The sequence below is a fragment of the Antechinus flavipes genome, chromosome 3, assembly GCF_016432865.1.
Source record: "Antechinus flavipes isolate AdamAnt ecotype Samford, QLD, Australia chromosome 3, AdamAnt_v2, whole genome shotgun sequence".
NCBI classification, from domain to species: domain Eukaryota; kingdom Metazoa; phylum Chordata; class Mammalia; order Dasyuromorphia; family Dasyuridae; genus Antechinus; species Antechinus flavipes.
The window spans coordinates 495133073-495152951 of NC_067400.1; the positions used below are offsets into that span (position 1 = coordinate 495133073).

At 31.4% G+C, this 19879-nt stretch overlaps 1 protein-coding gene across 2 annotated transcripts in view; it reads right to left on the bottom strand.

Annotated features, from left to right (window-relative positions):
- Positions 1 to 19879, bottom strand: part of ANGPTL5 (angiopoietin like 5) — a 107665-nt gene that overhangs the window by 73920 nt on the left and 13866 nt on the right. For both annotated transcript variants that reach the window (XR_007952110.1, XM_051986859.1), the window contains exons 2-7: positions 9908 to 10052; positions 7839 to 7942; positions 7459 to 7552; positions 5208 to 5308; positions 3757 to 3877; positions 1682 to 1867 (exon numbers count right to left, since the gene is read on the bottom strand). Coding sequence is in view for 1 of the 2 variants with exons in the window: in XM_051986859.1 (XP_051842819.1) it covers positions 1682 to 1867; positions 3757 to 3877; positions 5208 to 5308; positions 7459 to 7552; positions 7839 to 7942; positions 9908 to 9914 (613 nt within the window). In the remaining variant the exon portion in view is untranslated. The remainder of the gene's footprint in view (positions 1 to 1681; positions 1868 to 3756; positions 3878 to 5207; positions 5309 to 7458; positions 7553 to 7838; positions 7943 to 9907; positions 10053 to 19879) is intronic.

The following is a 19879-nucleotide window of genomic DNA, read 5'->3' on the forward strand; positions in this document are numbered from 1 at the left end:
TTAAAGGCAAAAATTATATGTAATTACAATTTAATCTTTATTGATCACAATAAGTATTTCATATATCAGTATCTATTCAGGAGGAATTATACACTAGAATTTTTAGGCTATTCAAGTATCTTCTAAATTGTGCTTCTAGCCAGCTCTAAAAGTCAAAGTTAAGAAGGTGGTAGACAGGTTTAGACTATGTAAATATTAAATCAGATAATGTGAGGCCAAAAGTATTATATATAAATTTGCCAATATTCTACAGAGAACTTTTTTTTCAAAAACCAAATCAATCACCTGATAATTATTATTGACTATATACAAAATAAAATAAAAATTACAACATTTTTCACTTAATTTAGCAATGACAAATTGGGTTATAAATAAAAGGAAGACATTTACCTTAAACACTTTTATCCTTAAACTTCCTTACTTATACCCTTTATTCCTAGTCTTACCAATCGTCTCTAGAATTTGTCTATATGGATCTTTTACCACACTATCATCTTCAGTCTGAATTTACTAGATCTTTCCTTATATCTCCAGATAGGTTTATTATTCCACTATCCTAAAAATACATGCATACATAATGAATATATGTGAATGTACTTTCATTCACACCACTATTCCTTAAATTATTCTCCTATATTTCTAACTTTCTGACACCATTTCTTTTACCTTTACAATTTTACTTCTCTCCCTTTGGACTCTATTGATAATGTCTCAAAGGTCATTAGTGATTTTTTTCTTTTTTTCCCTTTTTATTTCCTGTTACCTTTTATTTTTACATCACAATCACTTCCCCTTTAACTACACACCCCCACTACTACTGCACCCTTTCTTACAACAAAGAAAAACATTTATGAAAACCAACTAAAACAGTGACTATGACAATATATATCACATTTCATATCTGAAAGACTCCATCTTTCTACAAAAGATGGAAGTTGAGTCTCTTCAACAGTTGTCTGTCACAAAAATGGGTTATTACAATTAATAATAAATTAATTGCTTTTCATAGTCAGTTTTGTTTACACTATTGTAACTATCACCAATATTGTTAGTATTATCATCTGGGTTCTGTTTAATTTGTTCTGCCTCAGTTCATACAGCTCTTATAATATTTCTCTCAACTTTTCACACTCATTGTTTCTTATTACATAATAATTTTGTATCACATACATATATAATATAACAAAGTTATTCCCCAATTCCAATGATCTTTCATTGCCAAATGGTCTTTAATTAGCAACCCTCCTTGATCTATTACCAGAATTTAGCAGTATTGATTAGTCAATGCTTCTCAATGTCACTCTAGTTATACTGTGTTATGGAAGTGTTAAGTGTCTGAGGTCAAATTTGAACTCGGGTCCTAAGGGCTGGTACTCTATCCACTGCACCACCTAGCTACCCCGCACAATTTGTTCTTGATATATTTTTGTAGGAATCAAGTGAGATAATCCACATAAAAGCACTTTGAAAATTATAAGACATACAAAATCAAAATAATAGAATCAAGAAATTTAGAATACAAAATACTGTCCAAGTTTCTCATTTCCAACACATTCTATCACTAGCAATCAAGAAGTCTATGATAATTAATGCTAACAGCATATAAACATTGTTAAACTTTCATTAACTGTTATATGATATATTTTCATTTACTGGTATAATTTTAAGGAGGAAATTTTACCTGCATTTCCTGAATAGCGTCCTAAGTGTATCTTAAAAAAGTTTGTTTCATCTTCTATCCAAAAGTTTTCGTATGATGCATAAGCAGATGTTTCATCTTCAGATTCCAGTGTCACAAGTAGCAGAAAGCTGGTGTTTTTTTGATTTACAATATAAAATATTTTTTTTAATCCTAGCCAAAATTCTCCTGTAAAGAGAAAATGTCAGTTTAAAATTACAGAAAGCAAAAATTAAGTTTTGGTTTTTTTACCACAGTATATCTCAACTGCCAGAAGCTAAGGTGTTTTATGTGGAAACATTAGTAAAGAAAAAGGGAATCATTGCCCAAGTGTTAATTTTTAGTTGAAATTGTCCATATAATCATTAATCTTTTGCTTAACTTAGTTATAAATATACACATGTATTTGAATATACATGACTTTTTTGAAAACAGCCAAGAGAATTAAAAACTTATTTGTAAAATATATTTGAGAAAGATGATAGAAGATTATGAACAGTATCTCCTTATGAAATTAAAAAAAAAAAACAGTGGAGGATAAAGCTGGTATATAGGCTTAGTGAGAGAATAAATTAAGCAAAGCTTTCCCAAAGACATTTTTAAAAAGAGAAAAAGGATAACAAATGAAATAGAAATGGGAAAGATATTTATAATGCTGTTTTCACCATCAAGGACAAGAGAACCACCACACCTGAACTCTAAAATTCCTATATATATAGAAGAGATAAAAATCTCACTTTAAGAGAGTATAGCAGAAAAGCACTTGGATCTGACCAAGTTTAATAGAGCTAATTCATACTAGAGGTGGAACAATTGTAAGGACCTTTAGGAATATATATTTAGGATACAAAGTATTCAAAGGAAGGCAAGACACCGAAGCAATGGAAAAAATTCTCAAACCTTATTAACATCAAAAAAAGTCAATAGGGTAGTATCAGCAATGAGAAACCCAGACTCCTTTCCCAAATGATGAAAAATTTTATGACAATAATTACACATACATAAAAGCACTCATATTTATGGTGTTAAAAGGGAACAGGCAAACATTTAGAAGCAATATTCCCCGGCAAATCATATCATCCCTATACAATTTACAGAAAGATTTGAAGAATACAATATTCTACTGTGATTATTACTGATTATTATTTTTTTTAACTTGACTTGGTACAATCAACTCTTTTAAGGTGTCTCCCAAACATAAATAAAATTATTCAAGATTCCATGAAATATAGACCAGAAAGAACCTTGTTTGAATATTTTATTGTTATTAATATCAGAAAATTACCTAAACAATTGTTCCACCTCTAGTATGAATTAGCTCTATTAAACTTGGTCAGATCCAAGTGCTTTTCTGCTATACTCTCTTAAAGTGAGATTTTTATCTCTTCTATATATATAGGAATTTTAGAGTTCAGGTGTGGTGGTTCTCTTGTCCTTGATGGTGAAAACAGCATTATAAATATCTTTCCCGTTTCTATTTCATTTGTTATCCTTTTTCTCTTTTTAAAAATGTCTTTGGGAAAGCTCTGCTTAATTTATTCTCTCACTAAGTCCCCCTCATCAAGGGACTTAAAACTCTGCTGTGGAAAAGATCCAGGAAATAATTGAAATTAAAGAAAAATTCCTTGTTTTAGTGAAGTCCTCTAGATGCTCCTGTTTGCAGATGACATCAAGCCCTAAACACTAGAATGTCTACTGCCCAGATTTATGATATATATATTTAAATGGACAACATACTAAGCTTTTCTATCAATTGATATATCTTAGATCAACACTATAAATGAATAACATGATTCCAAAATCATAAAAAAGGAAAAGAGTAGGTTAGATTATATTAGGGAAACTATCACACAAGTCAGTTGGAAGTAGGAAATGAAATAATAAAAGAAAAGCACTTGAAAAATTGTAAAGTACTACATAGATTCCCAGCTATTTTGTCCTCGTTATTATTATTAATATTAACAACAAAGTACATTGGAAACATGACTTACTGTCAGCAAAATTCTGACCACAGAATCGTTTTCTCTAAAAGGGACCAAAAATGACCAAAATTAAGAAGAATAAACATAAATTTGAACCTAAAAGATCACCAAATCCATCCAGATAATCACACCACAGCCTTTGGAAATCAATTACTCCATTGATCCTTTTCTGTATCATGGTCCATCCACCTCCTCTATAATCCATGTCACACATTACCTATAATAACAACATTTTAGAAAACTTTACCATTCATCATTGCACTATACTTTTTTCCATCTTCATGTTTTAAAAATTCGCTTTTAATTGAAATTTATTTTTTCAAAAAACTGGAAACTAAGTGGATGCCCATCAATTGGAGAATGGCTAAATAAATTATGCTATGAAGTATGGTATGATTTTTACAAGGGTCATTGTTGAAAAATTATCCATGCATATGTTTTGAAAAGAAATAAATAAATAAATTGTTAAAATATATTTATTTTTTCTTTAAACAATTTAATGTATTTATATAATAGTAGGAAAGTGTGACTAAAAAATTATTTTTATAAATAATATATTTCATGGAAACTTGTAATATAATTTAAAACTTATTTAAAATCATAATACCAACCTGCATATGTATATTTTATAATTTTTCTTGGTAATATAAAACATTTTATTTTTTATTCTTCAATATGGTAAGCAGTGATACTGGGTTATTGAAGACTATGGAAATTTTGACAAGGCTAGCAAAGCCTTGTCAGAACTATAAAGGTTTTGAGTATGACCTATATAGAGTAATCCTATAAAGGTTTTAAGTACAAATACAAATACAAATACAAAAATCAGACTACCTAAATTCAGGCACTTGACCAACATTTAACAAAAGCTTGCTATGTGCATAGCAAAAAATATAATACCAAATTGTTTAACTTCAAAAAACATTTGAGATCATATGGAAGGAAAATCAAAATATTTTTCTTTAGTTAATCCTAGGCCAGTGCTTATATTTTCATGTCAATAAATATTCATTATTGCTGTTATGACAACATAAGATCTTGAACCAAATATCTTAACTATATCTTAACTATACAGCAACTATGACCACTGAAACTAAAATTGTAAAACTTCCTAATTTTAAAAAAATTAGTTCAGCTTGTGTTTTATTTAAGCATCACAAAGCACCAGAACTCCAGAAACTAACAGAACTAAAAGCAGAATTATTATAGATTTATTCAGAAATATTTACAAAATATATTATAAAAGTATTGAATTAAAATTCTGAATCCACATGCTTATTTTAAGAAACAATGTAGTGGAGCACCAGCCTTGGAAACAGCAAGACCTGGATTCCATTCCCTCCTCTAACACTTACTATGACCCTATGCAAAGAATTTAATTTTCCAGTACTCCTGGCATCTGTCAAAGACTATAAGTTTAAAAGAAGCTATCAATGTGTACTGACAGAGGAAATTCCTTACCAGAGCGCCGTACACCAGTACAATCACAAGTTCCGTCTCTATGCTTGTCCCCTATCTCATACAACATGTAAAAGCATTATGCATACCTCAAAAGGGTAACTGGAGCCTTCAGGGTGTATTATGTACAAACCACTTGGAGTTTTTGTTACAGTGCCAATTGTATCTTTAATATCAGTGCAGTCCAAACCTGAAGAACAAGCAAAAAGAGTTCTAATTTGGCATTTTTAGAAAGACGTCTCTTAGCACATTAAAATGAACAAATGAAAATTAAGAATTTACATGGCAATTTATTTTCAGGAAAATTATAACTTTTAATTATTGGCAATAAAACTATCTTAATTCTAAAAATCAGGGAAAGACAAAAACAAGGAGAAGAAGTAAATCCTGCTTTGCAAATGTTTAAAAAAATAGATAATAATTACTACAAAATGTCTCTTCTATTCACTAAGGACTGCATGAGAGAGATGTGAATTTCTTGCTCCTAAGACAGTCATATTGATTTAAATGATTATTCATCTTTACTTCAGAATTTTTCAAAACCATCTCTTTTCTCCCTTTCCTCAATTTTGAAAAAAAAATTAATAAAAGATTTATCTCAATTTACTTTCCATTTCTTCAAGCTTCCCGAACTATACCTCCTAGGATTATCAATGTAAATAGCAATAGACAAATGGATCTGAAGTGACTTTTTCTCTTCTTCTGATCAGAGAAACACATTAATCAAATATTTCTTAAGCACCAATCATATGCTAGGTGCTGGGGATTCAAATACAGCACAGTTTTATCATCCTATATACTGATATGAATATTTGAAAAAGAGTTTGATGTTACATTTCAATACAAATAAAAATAATTATCAGAGAAATTCAAAATTTGTAAAGGGAGTAAAATCCATGAGGTTTAAACTATAAGAGTATGATGAAGCTTACTCAAGAAGAAGAAAAGCTAGCACCCAAGCTAATTATTCTCACTGAAGTCAGATGCTAGAAGCAAAAAGAAAATAGGGGGATTAGTAATAGAGACTGCCAAATAGAAATAAAATCCTGCCAAACAATTGCCTCATGAGACCAAGATGGGGGAGCCTGCAGATGTAGCACAATCACTAAAAGACACAGAAAATGTTTAAGCTGTGTCACTGGTCCATGAATGTGTCAAAGCCACATATGTTTCCTAAATACATGCCATTCTAATTGGCCAACCTAATTATATGTGTTCCTCTATATGACTTTCTATGAATATGCCCTAGATATACATTTCCTACATGTGCAATTCTTTAATGTTACCCATGTGTGTCTATACTTCTACTCTTCATATTATATATACATTTGAGGAAGAGTCTACACAAGACTGATAGAGCAATTTTTCGCTCTATTGATACTTTTTCATTGATACTTTTATTATTGTGATAGTTCATTAAATGTCCTTCCTTGGAACTAATTCTCTAGTATTTGAAATGTGTCGCCTAGCTGACTAATAAAAGTATATACGTTGATTCGAGTTTATGAGCAATGATTTTCAGTGGATAAAGACACAAAGAGTCCCTTAAATCTGGAGTAGTCTTATAAGGGAAATCCATGTGTAATGTATTAGGCATGTCCCCAGATGCTAAATAATTTTCAATAATCTGAGAGGTTCCAATGTATTTTAGAATTAAGTAAATAGATTGACTATTCTTCATATTTATTCAGCTCTTTTCTCAAACCTTTAGAGTCTATGACTTTTTGATAGATTTGGAACTGAAAAGTGACTTGAAAAGTCATCTTATAAAACCTCCTCATTTTACAGAAAAGAAAACAATGTACATAGATTTGCCTGTAATCACACAAGTTCTAGGTTATAGGACCAAGATGTGAATTCAGGTTCCCTAACTCCAAATATATCTGTTTTTCATCTCATCATGTCTATTCTTTCAAATTTGAAACATATTTCAAGCATCAGAAATTTTGCTGCAAACTTTCTATCCCTTTTGAAGATACTTATCAAAAATAATGGGCACCTAGAATATTTTGGGGAATATAACTATATTCAAGTTCAAAGTACTTTTACAAAGTCACAGATTTCAAAACATTTCCAAAAATAGTATATAGATGCAGATAGTATATGCATATGTGTATGTATGTATGTGTGTGTATATACATATATTTATACACACACACATACACAAACATAAAGTTTACAATGTAATTTACTCTATAGCTGGTGTTACTATCTCAAATTCTATTTTGCAATAAGGAGCTGGTTGTACTCTTCTAAAAATAAAGAAATGCCATTGTCTCATCCATCGCACTTCTAATACATAAAAGAGCTATGAAATAGAAGAAAAGGCAAAGTTCATACCATGTGCCTGAACTGGTCTATGGGGAAAGGGATCCAGATATTTTCTGAAAACTTCTGTATTTAAAAGAAGGATTCTATTCATAAGCTCATTCACCTACATAAGCAAAAAAAAAAAAAAAAGGAAAAGGAAAAAAACAGATTTAAGTAAATTTATGTTTGAATACACTTCTGATACTTCTCAGGTTAAGATTATTGTGCCTCTATTATACAGGATGTTAAGAGGTGAATTTCTGTACTTTATAAGTCCATACTACAGGATTGCATGCCTACTTTGTGAAAATATTAAAGTTTTAATTTTATTTCAAGCAATGATAATTGTTAACCCCAGCCAAGACAAAAAAGTAGATATGTTATACACAACAAAGAAATTCAATCAATACCTGATTAGATAGATAATCCAAAGAAGCTTGCTGTTCATCCATCATGTTTCTGAGTAGTTTCTTGGTGCTTCTTGTATAGGAAACAATGGAACTCTGCAAATTCCCTTAAATCATGATAAATTCCTGAGGTATTTATTATTGCTGTACAAAACTACTAGACTGAAAAGAAAAATCTTGTATTTCATGAATTTTGGCTAAATATGAGATTAATAATAACCTTAACTCAAATATTTAGAAAATAGTGCTAAGATAATTACTGTTTTCCTTAATCTTTATTTTATCCCTTATTAAAAACCTTTCTAAAATGTATTAGTTTTTGATGCCTTAGTAAGCATAGTATACTTCAACAAACTGATCTAACTCAAATTCACATCTAAATTCATATTATTTAGAAGTAAATACAAAAGATGGAAGAGATATCAAATCCCATTATATATGTATATACGCACGTATAGAAGTAGGAAATTGGTCTGAAATTATACCAAGACTAGAATATACCTTGGAAGTTGTTTTGTCGTATTTAATACTGTTATTAAGTGTTTCTAAATTTCCCTTCTTTCTCATAAAAGTGGAGAGAAATTCTTATTATTCAAAAACTTTAGATAATTAGGTTCTAGAAACTGTTGAGATTTGTGCTGTATTGGAAAGTCAATCAGTCAACAAGAATTTAAGTGTTTACTATATGCCATCTATTGAGCTAAAAACTGGAGATGCAAGAAGTATTGTTTTAGCAGTTGGAGCTGGGTCTGAGTATCAATTGTGCCACTTAGTAGCTGAGTGACCTTGGGAAAAAAAAAAGTCACAGCAATCTTGAGTCTGTTTCATGATATGTACAATAAGAGTAGTAAGGCCTTCCTTCCCCTGAATATTTTACAGAGTTACTGTGAAACTCAAATGAGATAAAATATTTTTTTAAAAACAGTGAAAAGTGAAAAGTACTGTATAAATGTGAGTTATCATTGCTGCTAACCTTTATTTTTAATCATTTCATTTCATAGAATTTAATCTAGCTAATATCTTGTTAAACCATGAATCAATTCAACAAAATCTTTGAAAAATGGTTACTCAATCTCTTCTTGAAAACAATCTAATTAATAGAGAAGAATATATAGCATTTATATAAATACTACTTTATAGTTCACAAAATGCTCTACATTCTTTACTTCATTTGCGTCATTGGTTAAATAAATCCTGCAGGTATGAAGCAGACTCAAAGAAGCCATATAACTAGCAAATATCAGAGGTGATAGGAAGCCACTGGAGATAACTGAATAAGGGAAGTGGTTAGGACATGGTGAGACCTGAACTTTAGAAAGATTAGTTTAAGAGCTAACTAGGTAATATAATAGTGGAGTGAGTCACAGCAGGAAAATCAATCAGAAGACAATTGCAGCAGTCCATATGTGAGGTGATAAGAGCTAGTACCAGGATTGTGGCAGTGTCAGAGCAGAGAAGAGGACATATATGAGAATGCTTTAAAAATAGAAGCCACAAAAGTTGCTAAGAGATTGAATATGGAGGGTGAGGAGAGTATAATATAAAGGGTGCAAAACTAGGTAACCAGGAGGTGGATAGAATCCTCAGTAGTAATAAGAAAAATAGGGAAGGGCAGGGAAAGAAGCCAAATACAAATTGTTCTACTGAGGATCACAATTCCACAAAGCAGGACTAAAAGGGAAAGCTCAACTTTTCATATTTCTATAACATATATCTATAACACCCAACTAAGAAATAATCTCATAGTGTAGATGGTAAATGAATATTTGCTTATATGATTTTTTTTCTGTCACATACTTGTTCATTATATAACCAGGAAGAATTTTACCTGCTCAAAATGGGAATAAGCAGACTGCTTTCTATAAATTTACATAATATCAAATCACTACCACCTTCTATAGTCAGTCATTGCAATTCACAGAATTTAATTAATAACTGGCAGCAGACCAAGACAGGCAGTCAAGATGTAGGTAAAACTACCCAAAATTAACCTATAAACAGAAACAATTTTTTCCAATCACAAAATTAAAAAATTAAATGATTTATTGGTGCTATTTTCAAAGATTACTTACTACACATGAAATGTTTCTCTTCTCGTGTAATTTTAGTTTGAACTGTACATGATTCACCACAATTTTCCTTATGCGCAGTATCATTAGGGTTACTTTTGCTTCCTTTATTGGATAATTCTTCAAGAATATTAATCGCTGAAGAATCCTATCACATCAATAGAGAAGTAAAGGGGAAAAAAATAAAGTATATTATATAGTAAATACATATATATATATTAGTAATTATATAGGAGGAAAAGCATAATGTAATATATAGAGGAAATAAGGAAACCTTGGATTCAGGAAGGCTTGGGTTCAAATTCAAATCAAATATAGGCACATATAATATACATACAAAAACTGAATAACCATAGGTCAGTAGTCACTTAGCCTCTCCATGCCTCAGACAACTCTCTTAGACTACAAGTTAGAGATGAGTTGCTCAATGGCATCATTACAGAGATGATCTTTATCACAGAAAAGGTTTCCATAATGAGAGTTCCCCACACCACTCTCTTGTGATCTGGATCAAAATAGACAAATATATTAAATATTTAACATAATTTCAAATTCATTTTCCTTAAAAGAATTTTCAAATGTATTATGTACAAATATTACACACATATAAATACATGTAAATGTTCCTTTGAATATTGTAACCTTTTAGTTTATCAATTTCCTAAATTGCTGTAAAGTCTATCTTCACTCGCCTCAGCAACATAAAAGGATGATCATCTTTAAAATCCTTGTTCTACCTTCAGGATATAAAATTTTCACTTTCCTCTCTTCAATCACAATCTCCTATTTTTACTCTTTCCATCTCATTTTCCCTAAGCCTATATTCACTTCTCTCTCCAGGCACTCTTTGCCAAACCCCAACTCTGGTTAAACGCCACTATTTGCTGACTTTGCCCCTCTAAAAAAATGTTCAACTAGTAGGACTATGCTCACTATTTTGATCTACATTTAATTAGAAAGACAATATGATATGTTGTCAGAAAGGCCTGTGTTCAAATTCTGCCCTTGATAAAAGTCAACTTAATACAGGATACGTCATTCAATCTCTCATTACCTTAGACACTGAGAATTAGCTGAAGGATAAAGGAATAAAGCAGTTGGCCTGGAGTTAGAAAGTTTAAATATGGTCTCACATACTTACTAGTATGAGTCTGGCAGATCACTCAATCTTTGTCTCAGTTTCCTCAATTGTAAAATGAAGATAATAGTAGTACCTGTCTCACCTTATCTTTTGTAAAATAACAACAACTTAGCAGGTGTTTAGGTTCTTCTCTTCAGGCAGATTTTTGACTACAAATTGTAGACAAGGCTCTGCTTTTCAATGATAAAGCGTTTCCTTACTCATAGTTTCTTATACCATCAAATCATAGGTTTTATGCAAAAAAAAAAAATCTCTCCTAGTCCCTTGCTGATATATAGAACTTTTATTCTTCCTTGATTGTCTCAATATAATATTCTCCACAGTGACTTCTTGTTTTGTCATTTCACTTATGTCCAACTCTTTGTGACAACACATGGAGTTTTCTTGGCAGAGATACTGGAATGACTCAGCATTTCCTGCTCCCAGATCATTTTACAGATGAGGAAACTGAGGCAAACTTACCAAGAGTCGCTTAGCTAGAAAAAGTCTGAGACCAGATTTGAACTCTGATCTGCAGGCTCTCTGTTCTATCCATGGCACTCCCTCGTTAAAGGCTTCCTCTAATCCAAGCCATTTCATCTCCAAACCACCTCTATTACTCTCTTTCCCTCCTTGCAGAGAACTTTATCACCTATTTTTCTGAGAAAATAAAGACATCTACTGAGAACTCCTTTTTCTCTCTCTCCTAGGAAATCCTCTATCTTCTCCCAGCTTCTCTTTCCTTCTTTCGGTTTCTAATGAAGTAGAATTTCTTGCTAACTCTTCTACTGGTACTCTAGAGCTCTTCTAGATTTTCCCATTGACAATTCTTTTCTTTCTTTCATTCTCAATCTCTATTCATTTTCTCCTTTAATGTTTAATAAGATGTTTAATAAATGCTTGTTGATCAATTAATTGAATGACAGAAATATGCCTGTCTCCTTCATCCTTAAAAATCTTTCCTTTAACCTTGTCATCCATTCTCTCAAACTATTGTCCTATATTTCTTCTTTTACACACACTTCTAGAAATGGTCCTTTAAATTTACCGCCACCCCCCCCCTTTTGTTTTTACTTCTCAGTCTCATCTGTCTTCCAACTCAATCATTTTTCTAAAACTACTCTGTCTCCAAGGTGAAGAATGATCTCTAAATTAATTAATCCCCTTTTCTTTATCCAATCCTCATTCTCCTTGACCTCTCTAAAGGTTATGATTCTATCAACCACACCCTGATCCTGAATGTTCTTTCTTCTCCTCTCTGCCATGACATTGTCTCTTCTCTCAGTTAGCTGTCCACCTACTTTCTAACCATTCCTTTTTCAAAACTTCATGACAACCAGGTGGCACTGTTAGTCACTAACTGATATTATTCAATAGGAAGTATCTGTTGTTGGATTCCATTATGAGCATAAATGCTAAGTAAATGTCAAATTCTTTATAGTCCTTAGAGAATTCTCCACCATCACCTCTCTTTGGGTGACCAAACCATAAATTAATTGAGAATGCATTCATATTCAGAATAACTGTTGATACCATAAAATATTTGGGAATCTATCTACCAAAGGAAAGTCAGGAATTATATGAGCAAAATTATAAAAAAGTCTCCACACAAATAAAGTCAGACTTAAATAATTGGAAAAATATTAAGTGCTCTTGGATTGGCCGAGCGAACATAATAAAGATGACAATACTCCCTAAACTAATCTATTTATTTAGTGCTATACCAATCAGACTTCCAAGAAAATATTTTAATGATCTAGAAAAAATAACAACAAAATTCATATGGAACAATAAAAAGTCAAGAATCTCAAGGGAATTAATGAAAAAAAAATCAAATGAAGGTGGCCTAGCTGTACCTGATCTAAAATTATATTATAAAGCAGCAGTCACCAAAACCATTTGGTATTGGCTAAGAAATAGATTAGTGGATCAGTGGAAAAGGTTAGGTTCACAAGACAGAATAGTCAACTATAGCAATCTAGTGTTTGACAAACCCAAAGCCCCTAACTTCTGGGAAAAGAATTCATTATTTGATAAAAACTGCTGGGATAATTGGAAATTAGTATGGCAGAAATTAGGCATGGACCCACACTTAACACCATATACCAAGATAAGATCAAAATGGGTCCATGACCTAGGCATAAAGAATGAGATTATAAATAAATTAGAGGAACATAGAATAGTTTATCTCTCAGACTTGTGGAGGAGAAAGAAATTTGTGACCAAAGATGAACTAGAGACCATTACTGACCACAAAATAGAAAATTTTGATTACATCAAATTAAAAAGCCTTTGTACAAACAAAACTAATGCAAACAAGATTAGAAGGGAAGCAACAAACTGGGAAAACATCTTCACAGTTAAAGGTTCTGATAAAGGCCTCATTTCCAAAATATATAGAGAACTGACTCAAATTTATAAGAAATCAAGCCATTCTCCAATTGATAAATGGTCAAAGGATATGAACAGACAATTTTCAGAGGATGAAATTGAAACTATTACCACTCATATGAAAGAGTGTTCCAAATCATTATTGATCAGAGAAATGCAAATTAAGACAACTCTGAGATACCACTATACACCTGTCAGATTGGCTAAGATGACAGGAAAAAATAATGATGAATGTTGGAGGGGATGCGGGAAACCTGGGACACTAATGCATTGTTGGTGGAGTTGTGAACGAATCCAACCATTCTGGAGAGCAATCTGGAATTATGCCCAAAAAATTATCAAATTGTGCATACCCTTTGATCCAGCAGTGTTTCTATTGGGCTTATATCCCAAAGAAATACTAAAGAAGGGAAAGGGACCTGTATGTGCCAAAATGTTTGTAGCAGCCCTATTTGTAGTGGCTAGAAACTGGAAAATGAATGGATGCCCATCAATTGGAGAATGGCTGGGTAAATTATGGTATATGAATGTTATGGAATATTATTGTTCTGTAAGAAATGACCAGCAGGATGAATACAGAGAGGACTGGCGAGACTTACATGAACTGATGCTAAGTGAAATGAGCAGAACCAGGAGATCATTATACACTTCAACAATGATAATGTATGAGGACATATTTTGATGAAAGTGGATTTTTTTGACAAAGAGACCTAACTCAGTTTCAATTGATAAATGACGGATAAAAGCAGCTACACCCAAAGAAAGAACACTGGGAAACGAATGTGAACTATCTGCATTTTTGTTTTTCTTCCCAGGTTATTTATACCTTCTGAATCCAATTCTCCCTATGCAACAAGAGAACTGTTCGGTTCTGCAAACATATATTGTATCTAGGATATACTGCAACATATCCAACATATAAAGGACTGCTTGCCATCTAGGGGAGGGGGTGGAGGGAGGGAGGAGAAAAAATTGGAACAGAAACGAGTGCAAAGGATAATGTTGTAAAAAAAAAAAAATTACCCTGGCATGGATTCTGTCAATATAAAGTAATTATTAAATAAAAATTTTTAAAAAAAAAGAGAATGCATTCATTAAGTGCTTACTATGTGCCAAGCAGTATGCTAATGTGGATACAAACAGAAAACAATGAAGCTTCTGCTCTCAAGAAATTGAAATTCTAATTGGGAGAGAGAAAAGATAAACATTCAGCTTCAGTATGGAGGGAAAGGCACAATGACCCTAAGTGTACAGTGGCAGGATAGGAGGAAAATCCTAAATTCTTAATCAACAAGGCAGATGGAAATGCCTATGCTTCTGGAGCTATTGCATCAGAACAAACGATCAGGTCCTGGAAAGCTATAATGGCAGAATAGTTTGTGGTCCTTAAGGCTCAATCACAGGGTAGCTGTTAAGATCCAGTGGTCCTCCATCTTACAAAAAGAATTATAATTGGTGACTCTCAAGGTTCACTGCAAGGATGTGAGTAGCCCAAAGTATGGAGTGGATTGGGCATTTTGGATTCCTCTGCAGGAGTGGGAATCAGGGTTTAAGATATAGAAATGGGAAATGGAAATGAATTACTGAATGAATTAATTGGTATTTAATTATGTAAAAATTGTAAAGAAATTAATTAAGTAATATGCTTTTATGGAGTATATTTCTGAAAAGTAATCCTTGTCAAGGCAATAAATATATTCTGATGGGCAGAAGATAAAGGTTTCTTTGCTAGATAACCAGAAGATGGCACTATAAGCCAAGGTTTTGCCATATAAGGCAGCTACCACCCCTTCGTCCTTTCGAATGGGGGGTGGGAGAGGAAGAGGACAGGAGTAGTCCTAGGACTAAGGTTCTTAACCATGGATAGATTTCTGGGATTCTAGGAATTTGAATAGGGAAGAAATTGCTTCTTTATTTCAGCATAATTGATTTCCTATGCATCTTATTTTAGGCATTTTTTCAAAACATTATTCTGAGAAGAGAACATACTGACAATTTCACAACACACAAAAAGGTTTTTTTAAAAACCCTGCCCTATAATATAGATACATCTCCCAGACCACACCTTTCTCCTTTCATTGGGAGATCTAAGGGATATGACTTTCCTTTAATGTAAGCTTTATTTCTGCAGGCCAAAAGTTTCATCGAAAAGTCTAAAATTGTAAACCATCTGAATCTTGGTGATTTATCACTTCATAGGAAATGAAAAATGGTCTTAAGCCATATGATTGGTCTAGCTTTGCTAGTTAGGTACTTTAGTTTTTAAGTTTTTTCCTAAAATCAAAAGTATAGGATTTTCTCTCATTCGGTTTAGCTTCCTTTTAGGAAATAAGAGGAAAAAATTAAGAGAGAGTTCATTCTCTCTATTTACCTCTGTCTGTCTCACAAGCTATTCACAGATTTCCTCTATTGTAATCACTACTGTAAACAATAGACAAGCATCATGGAAAAATTATGTTCAAAAATAGTTCTATATGAAACATCAGAATTTAGAAATAGTTTTAGAAAAGAGAAAACTTGCATAGAAATCTCTTTTTAGAAGTAGTTATTCTTTACTTTTGTTTTGCAATATGGAAAGGTAATAACTGACATAATGAGAATTTTAGAAAACTTAAAATATGTGGCTATATAAATACAGCTTTATTTAAGCCCATGTGAAAAATCTAAAAGAATTAAGTTTTAAGGAAATACTAAATTATTATTTTGTTATCTTTCAGCTAATTCACTTTAAAAATGAAAACTTCTGATATTTGAAGTTAATAAATTAATTTTACATATAAAAATGGAATTTAAAATATTAAGGAGCTTAAATAAATGTATACAAAATATAAAGTCTAAATAGACAGATAAATAGATATACATATAAATTAGGTATTTTTTCTCCTAGGTTATTTTTCCTAACTCTCTAGAAAAAAAAAAAATAAACATAATATTTAAAGTACAAAATACTCATTCAAATGAAGTATATTTCTATCCAAATATTCCATTAACTTAATTTTTGCCATGAGTCACATTTTAACTTCAGTCCTTCAATTGTTTTTTTAAAAAATAAACTAAAATGATTTGGAAATTGTTTTAAGACCATTAAATCTCCATATAAAGGATGATAGTGTAAATATAAAAATACTAATAAAATTGTCATCAATCTCAATATTTTATTAAAATAAACTAAATTATATAACTATTAATAGTACAAGAAACTTTTGCAAATGTAGATTCTTCTGTGAAAATTACTTAATCGGATTCTTTTTATTAAAAAATATAATTTACTTACCATGGTAGAAAATTGTATGCAATTACCTTGCACACTTTCTCCCCATATTAAAAAATATATATTTAGGCATATTGATGAAGTTAGGCTTAGAGGTACCATGTTTTTCTTGAAGAAATGAAAACACTGCTTCAAATTCCAACTCTGTGGAAAAAATTGCAGTGCACAAACTCTTCAGTTAAAAGTTTTTGGAAGATGTACAACACAAATAGAAGCCAACACCCCAATTCTTTAGTTCCAGATTTTAAAACACTACTCATTTTTAAAACACAGACATCTGATTTGGTGTTCAGGAATAACTACATGAAGTATAAAGTAGGTGATATATTGGAGTTTAATGGATCTGTTTAAGACATGTTACACGATATGTCATTCTATCCCTAACCCCCAAATAATTGCAATACACAGACTATACTGAGTAGAAAAGAATTCATCAGCATTTGCAATCCAAATCTAAAAGAGTATAATAACATTAATTCTACCTGACATTATGAAAAAGATCATTTAGAACACCTAGAACTTTAATATAGAATTTTGTCCTTTAAGACATTTTTAGATATGCTATGTAATTATAGTATACATGGTAGCTATTTTTATTAAAAATCAGAGCTTTCTAATAATGACTCAAAAATTAAAATATTTAGTATAGAACTTCTTTCTAATGTCTATATGTCGTAAGTATGCTTTTCTTACATTTGGGGGAAAATGCTTCTCTGATAAGCTGCCTCTGTGGTAATTAATATGTTCATTATCGAACAGAAAAAAATATATATGGTTTTCTGTAAGTGGAAAAAGTTCCAATTCAGTAGTGAGTTTATTTGTAAAATGATGACTTTTAAGGTCTTTTTGATCTCTAAGTTCCATGATCCTGTTATAACCAGTTAAGTTCCACTCATTATACACAGAGTAAGGATAATCAGTTAATCTGATCAACCTTAGCACATAAAGGATATAATTTAGATTTTTAATGTATTTTTCATTTACATTAATATTAACCATATAAATTCCTTTATATTTTCTGTGTAGATCAAGTCCATGTCAGAACTAGGTATCTTTTACTTTTTTTAAATTTTTAATCAAATTACTCTGAACTCCACCTACCTATATCTAACATCTCTTATTTGTATAGCATTTTACAGTGTGTACCTATTGTATATTAAACTATAAACACTTTCTAGATTATCATTAGGAAAATTCACCAAAGCAGGACAATTATTCAACAGTAAAAATGTGGCAATAGTCCTAGAAATCATTTGGTTAATATGTACACTATCAGAAATCATTCTTTTAGGTATAGCTGACTGAGCATAAATCTGAGTATGCTTGAGGTGTACGTTTCTAAGAATAGCTGTCCACGTGGACAATAACAACTCATCTGGAGAACTGGGCAGCTAAGCTCAAACTGGTTTCAATTCCAAAATTAGTCATAGACAAAAACAGATGGCCTAGGGAAACAGCACAAACAGAAATTCCACAAAATTAATTGTCAAATGAAATATTTAGGTGAAAAAATATAATTAAAAGATTTTTTAAAATTTCATGAAGTCATATCTGAAAAGTTTATATTGAATATTTTATTCTTGGGTATTTTATTGAATGTATATATGCAACTCTATTAGTAATACTTCAAGATTTTAATACATGAATTATTTCATAGATTTAATCAATATGGTGATTCCCTCACAGGGCACAGATTTCTGTTCATTCATGCTTTCTTATTTCCAAGTAATTGTTATTCCTGTTTCCCAGAAAATCTTGACAGAATATTCTGACAGTCTTCCTCTATTATCTCTTAATATTGCTTGAGTACTTGGGTGGCAAATAGTCTTTTAATATTTTAAGGATAACTCATGAATCTCCACATAATAAAAATTCAAAACTAGTAGAAATATTTTTATTGAATATTATCAGTCTTGAAGCAATAGAATAATGTGTCAAGTGATTAAAGAAATAAATTTATTCCTGACATAGTTGTGGAAATGTATCATCAATGCCTGCTTGACACTGCAAACATGAATTTGTTAGCATATAGATATAACAGAAATATTTATATGGTTGCACCCTACACCTCTTCCTTTCTTTCCTTTTTTAATGCTCCATTATAGGAATACAATAAAAATTATTTCTCAGTACAGACATTTTGAAACAAATATTTTCAGAGTAAAAATGCAATCTGAATTACCTAGATCAATAAACATGACATATTTACTCACCTAATCCCCGCCCTCCCCACCCCCCCACCATTTCTCCTTGATATTTTAAATCTAAAACAAAGGAAAAAGATGCAAACTATACACAATCATCCAGGTCTTATTTCACTGCCACTTTCAGAAATGTTCATTTATCTTTTCAATTTGTTCTCCCATACACTTTAGAATTATACCTTATCTACTGTCATACAGCAATCAATAAGAGAGTTATTGGAATCTGGAGCCAATAATTTAGCCAGAAATTTCCCAATCCTTTGAACAAAATAATAAATACAACAAATATTTATCAAATATCTCCATGATTCAAGGTACTATGCTAGATATTGAGAATAAAAAATTATTTTAAAAAATACCTTATCTCTACTCTCAAGCAGTTTACAATCTAGTAGCAGAGGGTGACAGATACATGGGGGGAAACACAGCAGCAGGTAGAATTTGAAAGAGAAAGAGTAAAGAATCACAGAATTTGAGAGTTAGAAGGGATCTCAGGGATTATCTAGTTCAGTCAATACTTGAATAAGAATCCTTTCTAAAAAGGGAGAAAAATCTGGGGCAAGGTTTTACAAAAGTGAATGTTGAAAACTATCTTTGTATGTATTTGGAAATATACAATACTATCAAAATAATAATAATAAAAAAGAATCCTCTCTATAATATACCTGACAAGGGATAATAACCCAAACTGTGTCTGGTAAACTGGCAACATCCTCTCTAAGAAAATTAGAGGAGGAAAGAATACTTGGATGTGAAGACTTCATGAAGAAGGAGAATGCCATCTGCAATTCAGCTTCAAGTGAGACAGGACTACTTATAAATTAATTCGCAGTGTCAAATGAAATAGCTCCAGCAGCCTTGTCTCCCACCTAGCCATGGTAGTTGTAAACACCTTGATTCCTCTGCTTTGTGTTTATTCTTTTTTGATCTTAGATAAATGAGTATTCTGAGATGGAAATATGCAAACAAACTTGGAAGTTTCAGAAGTC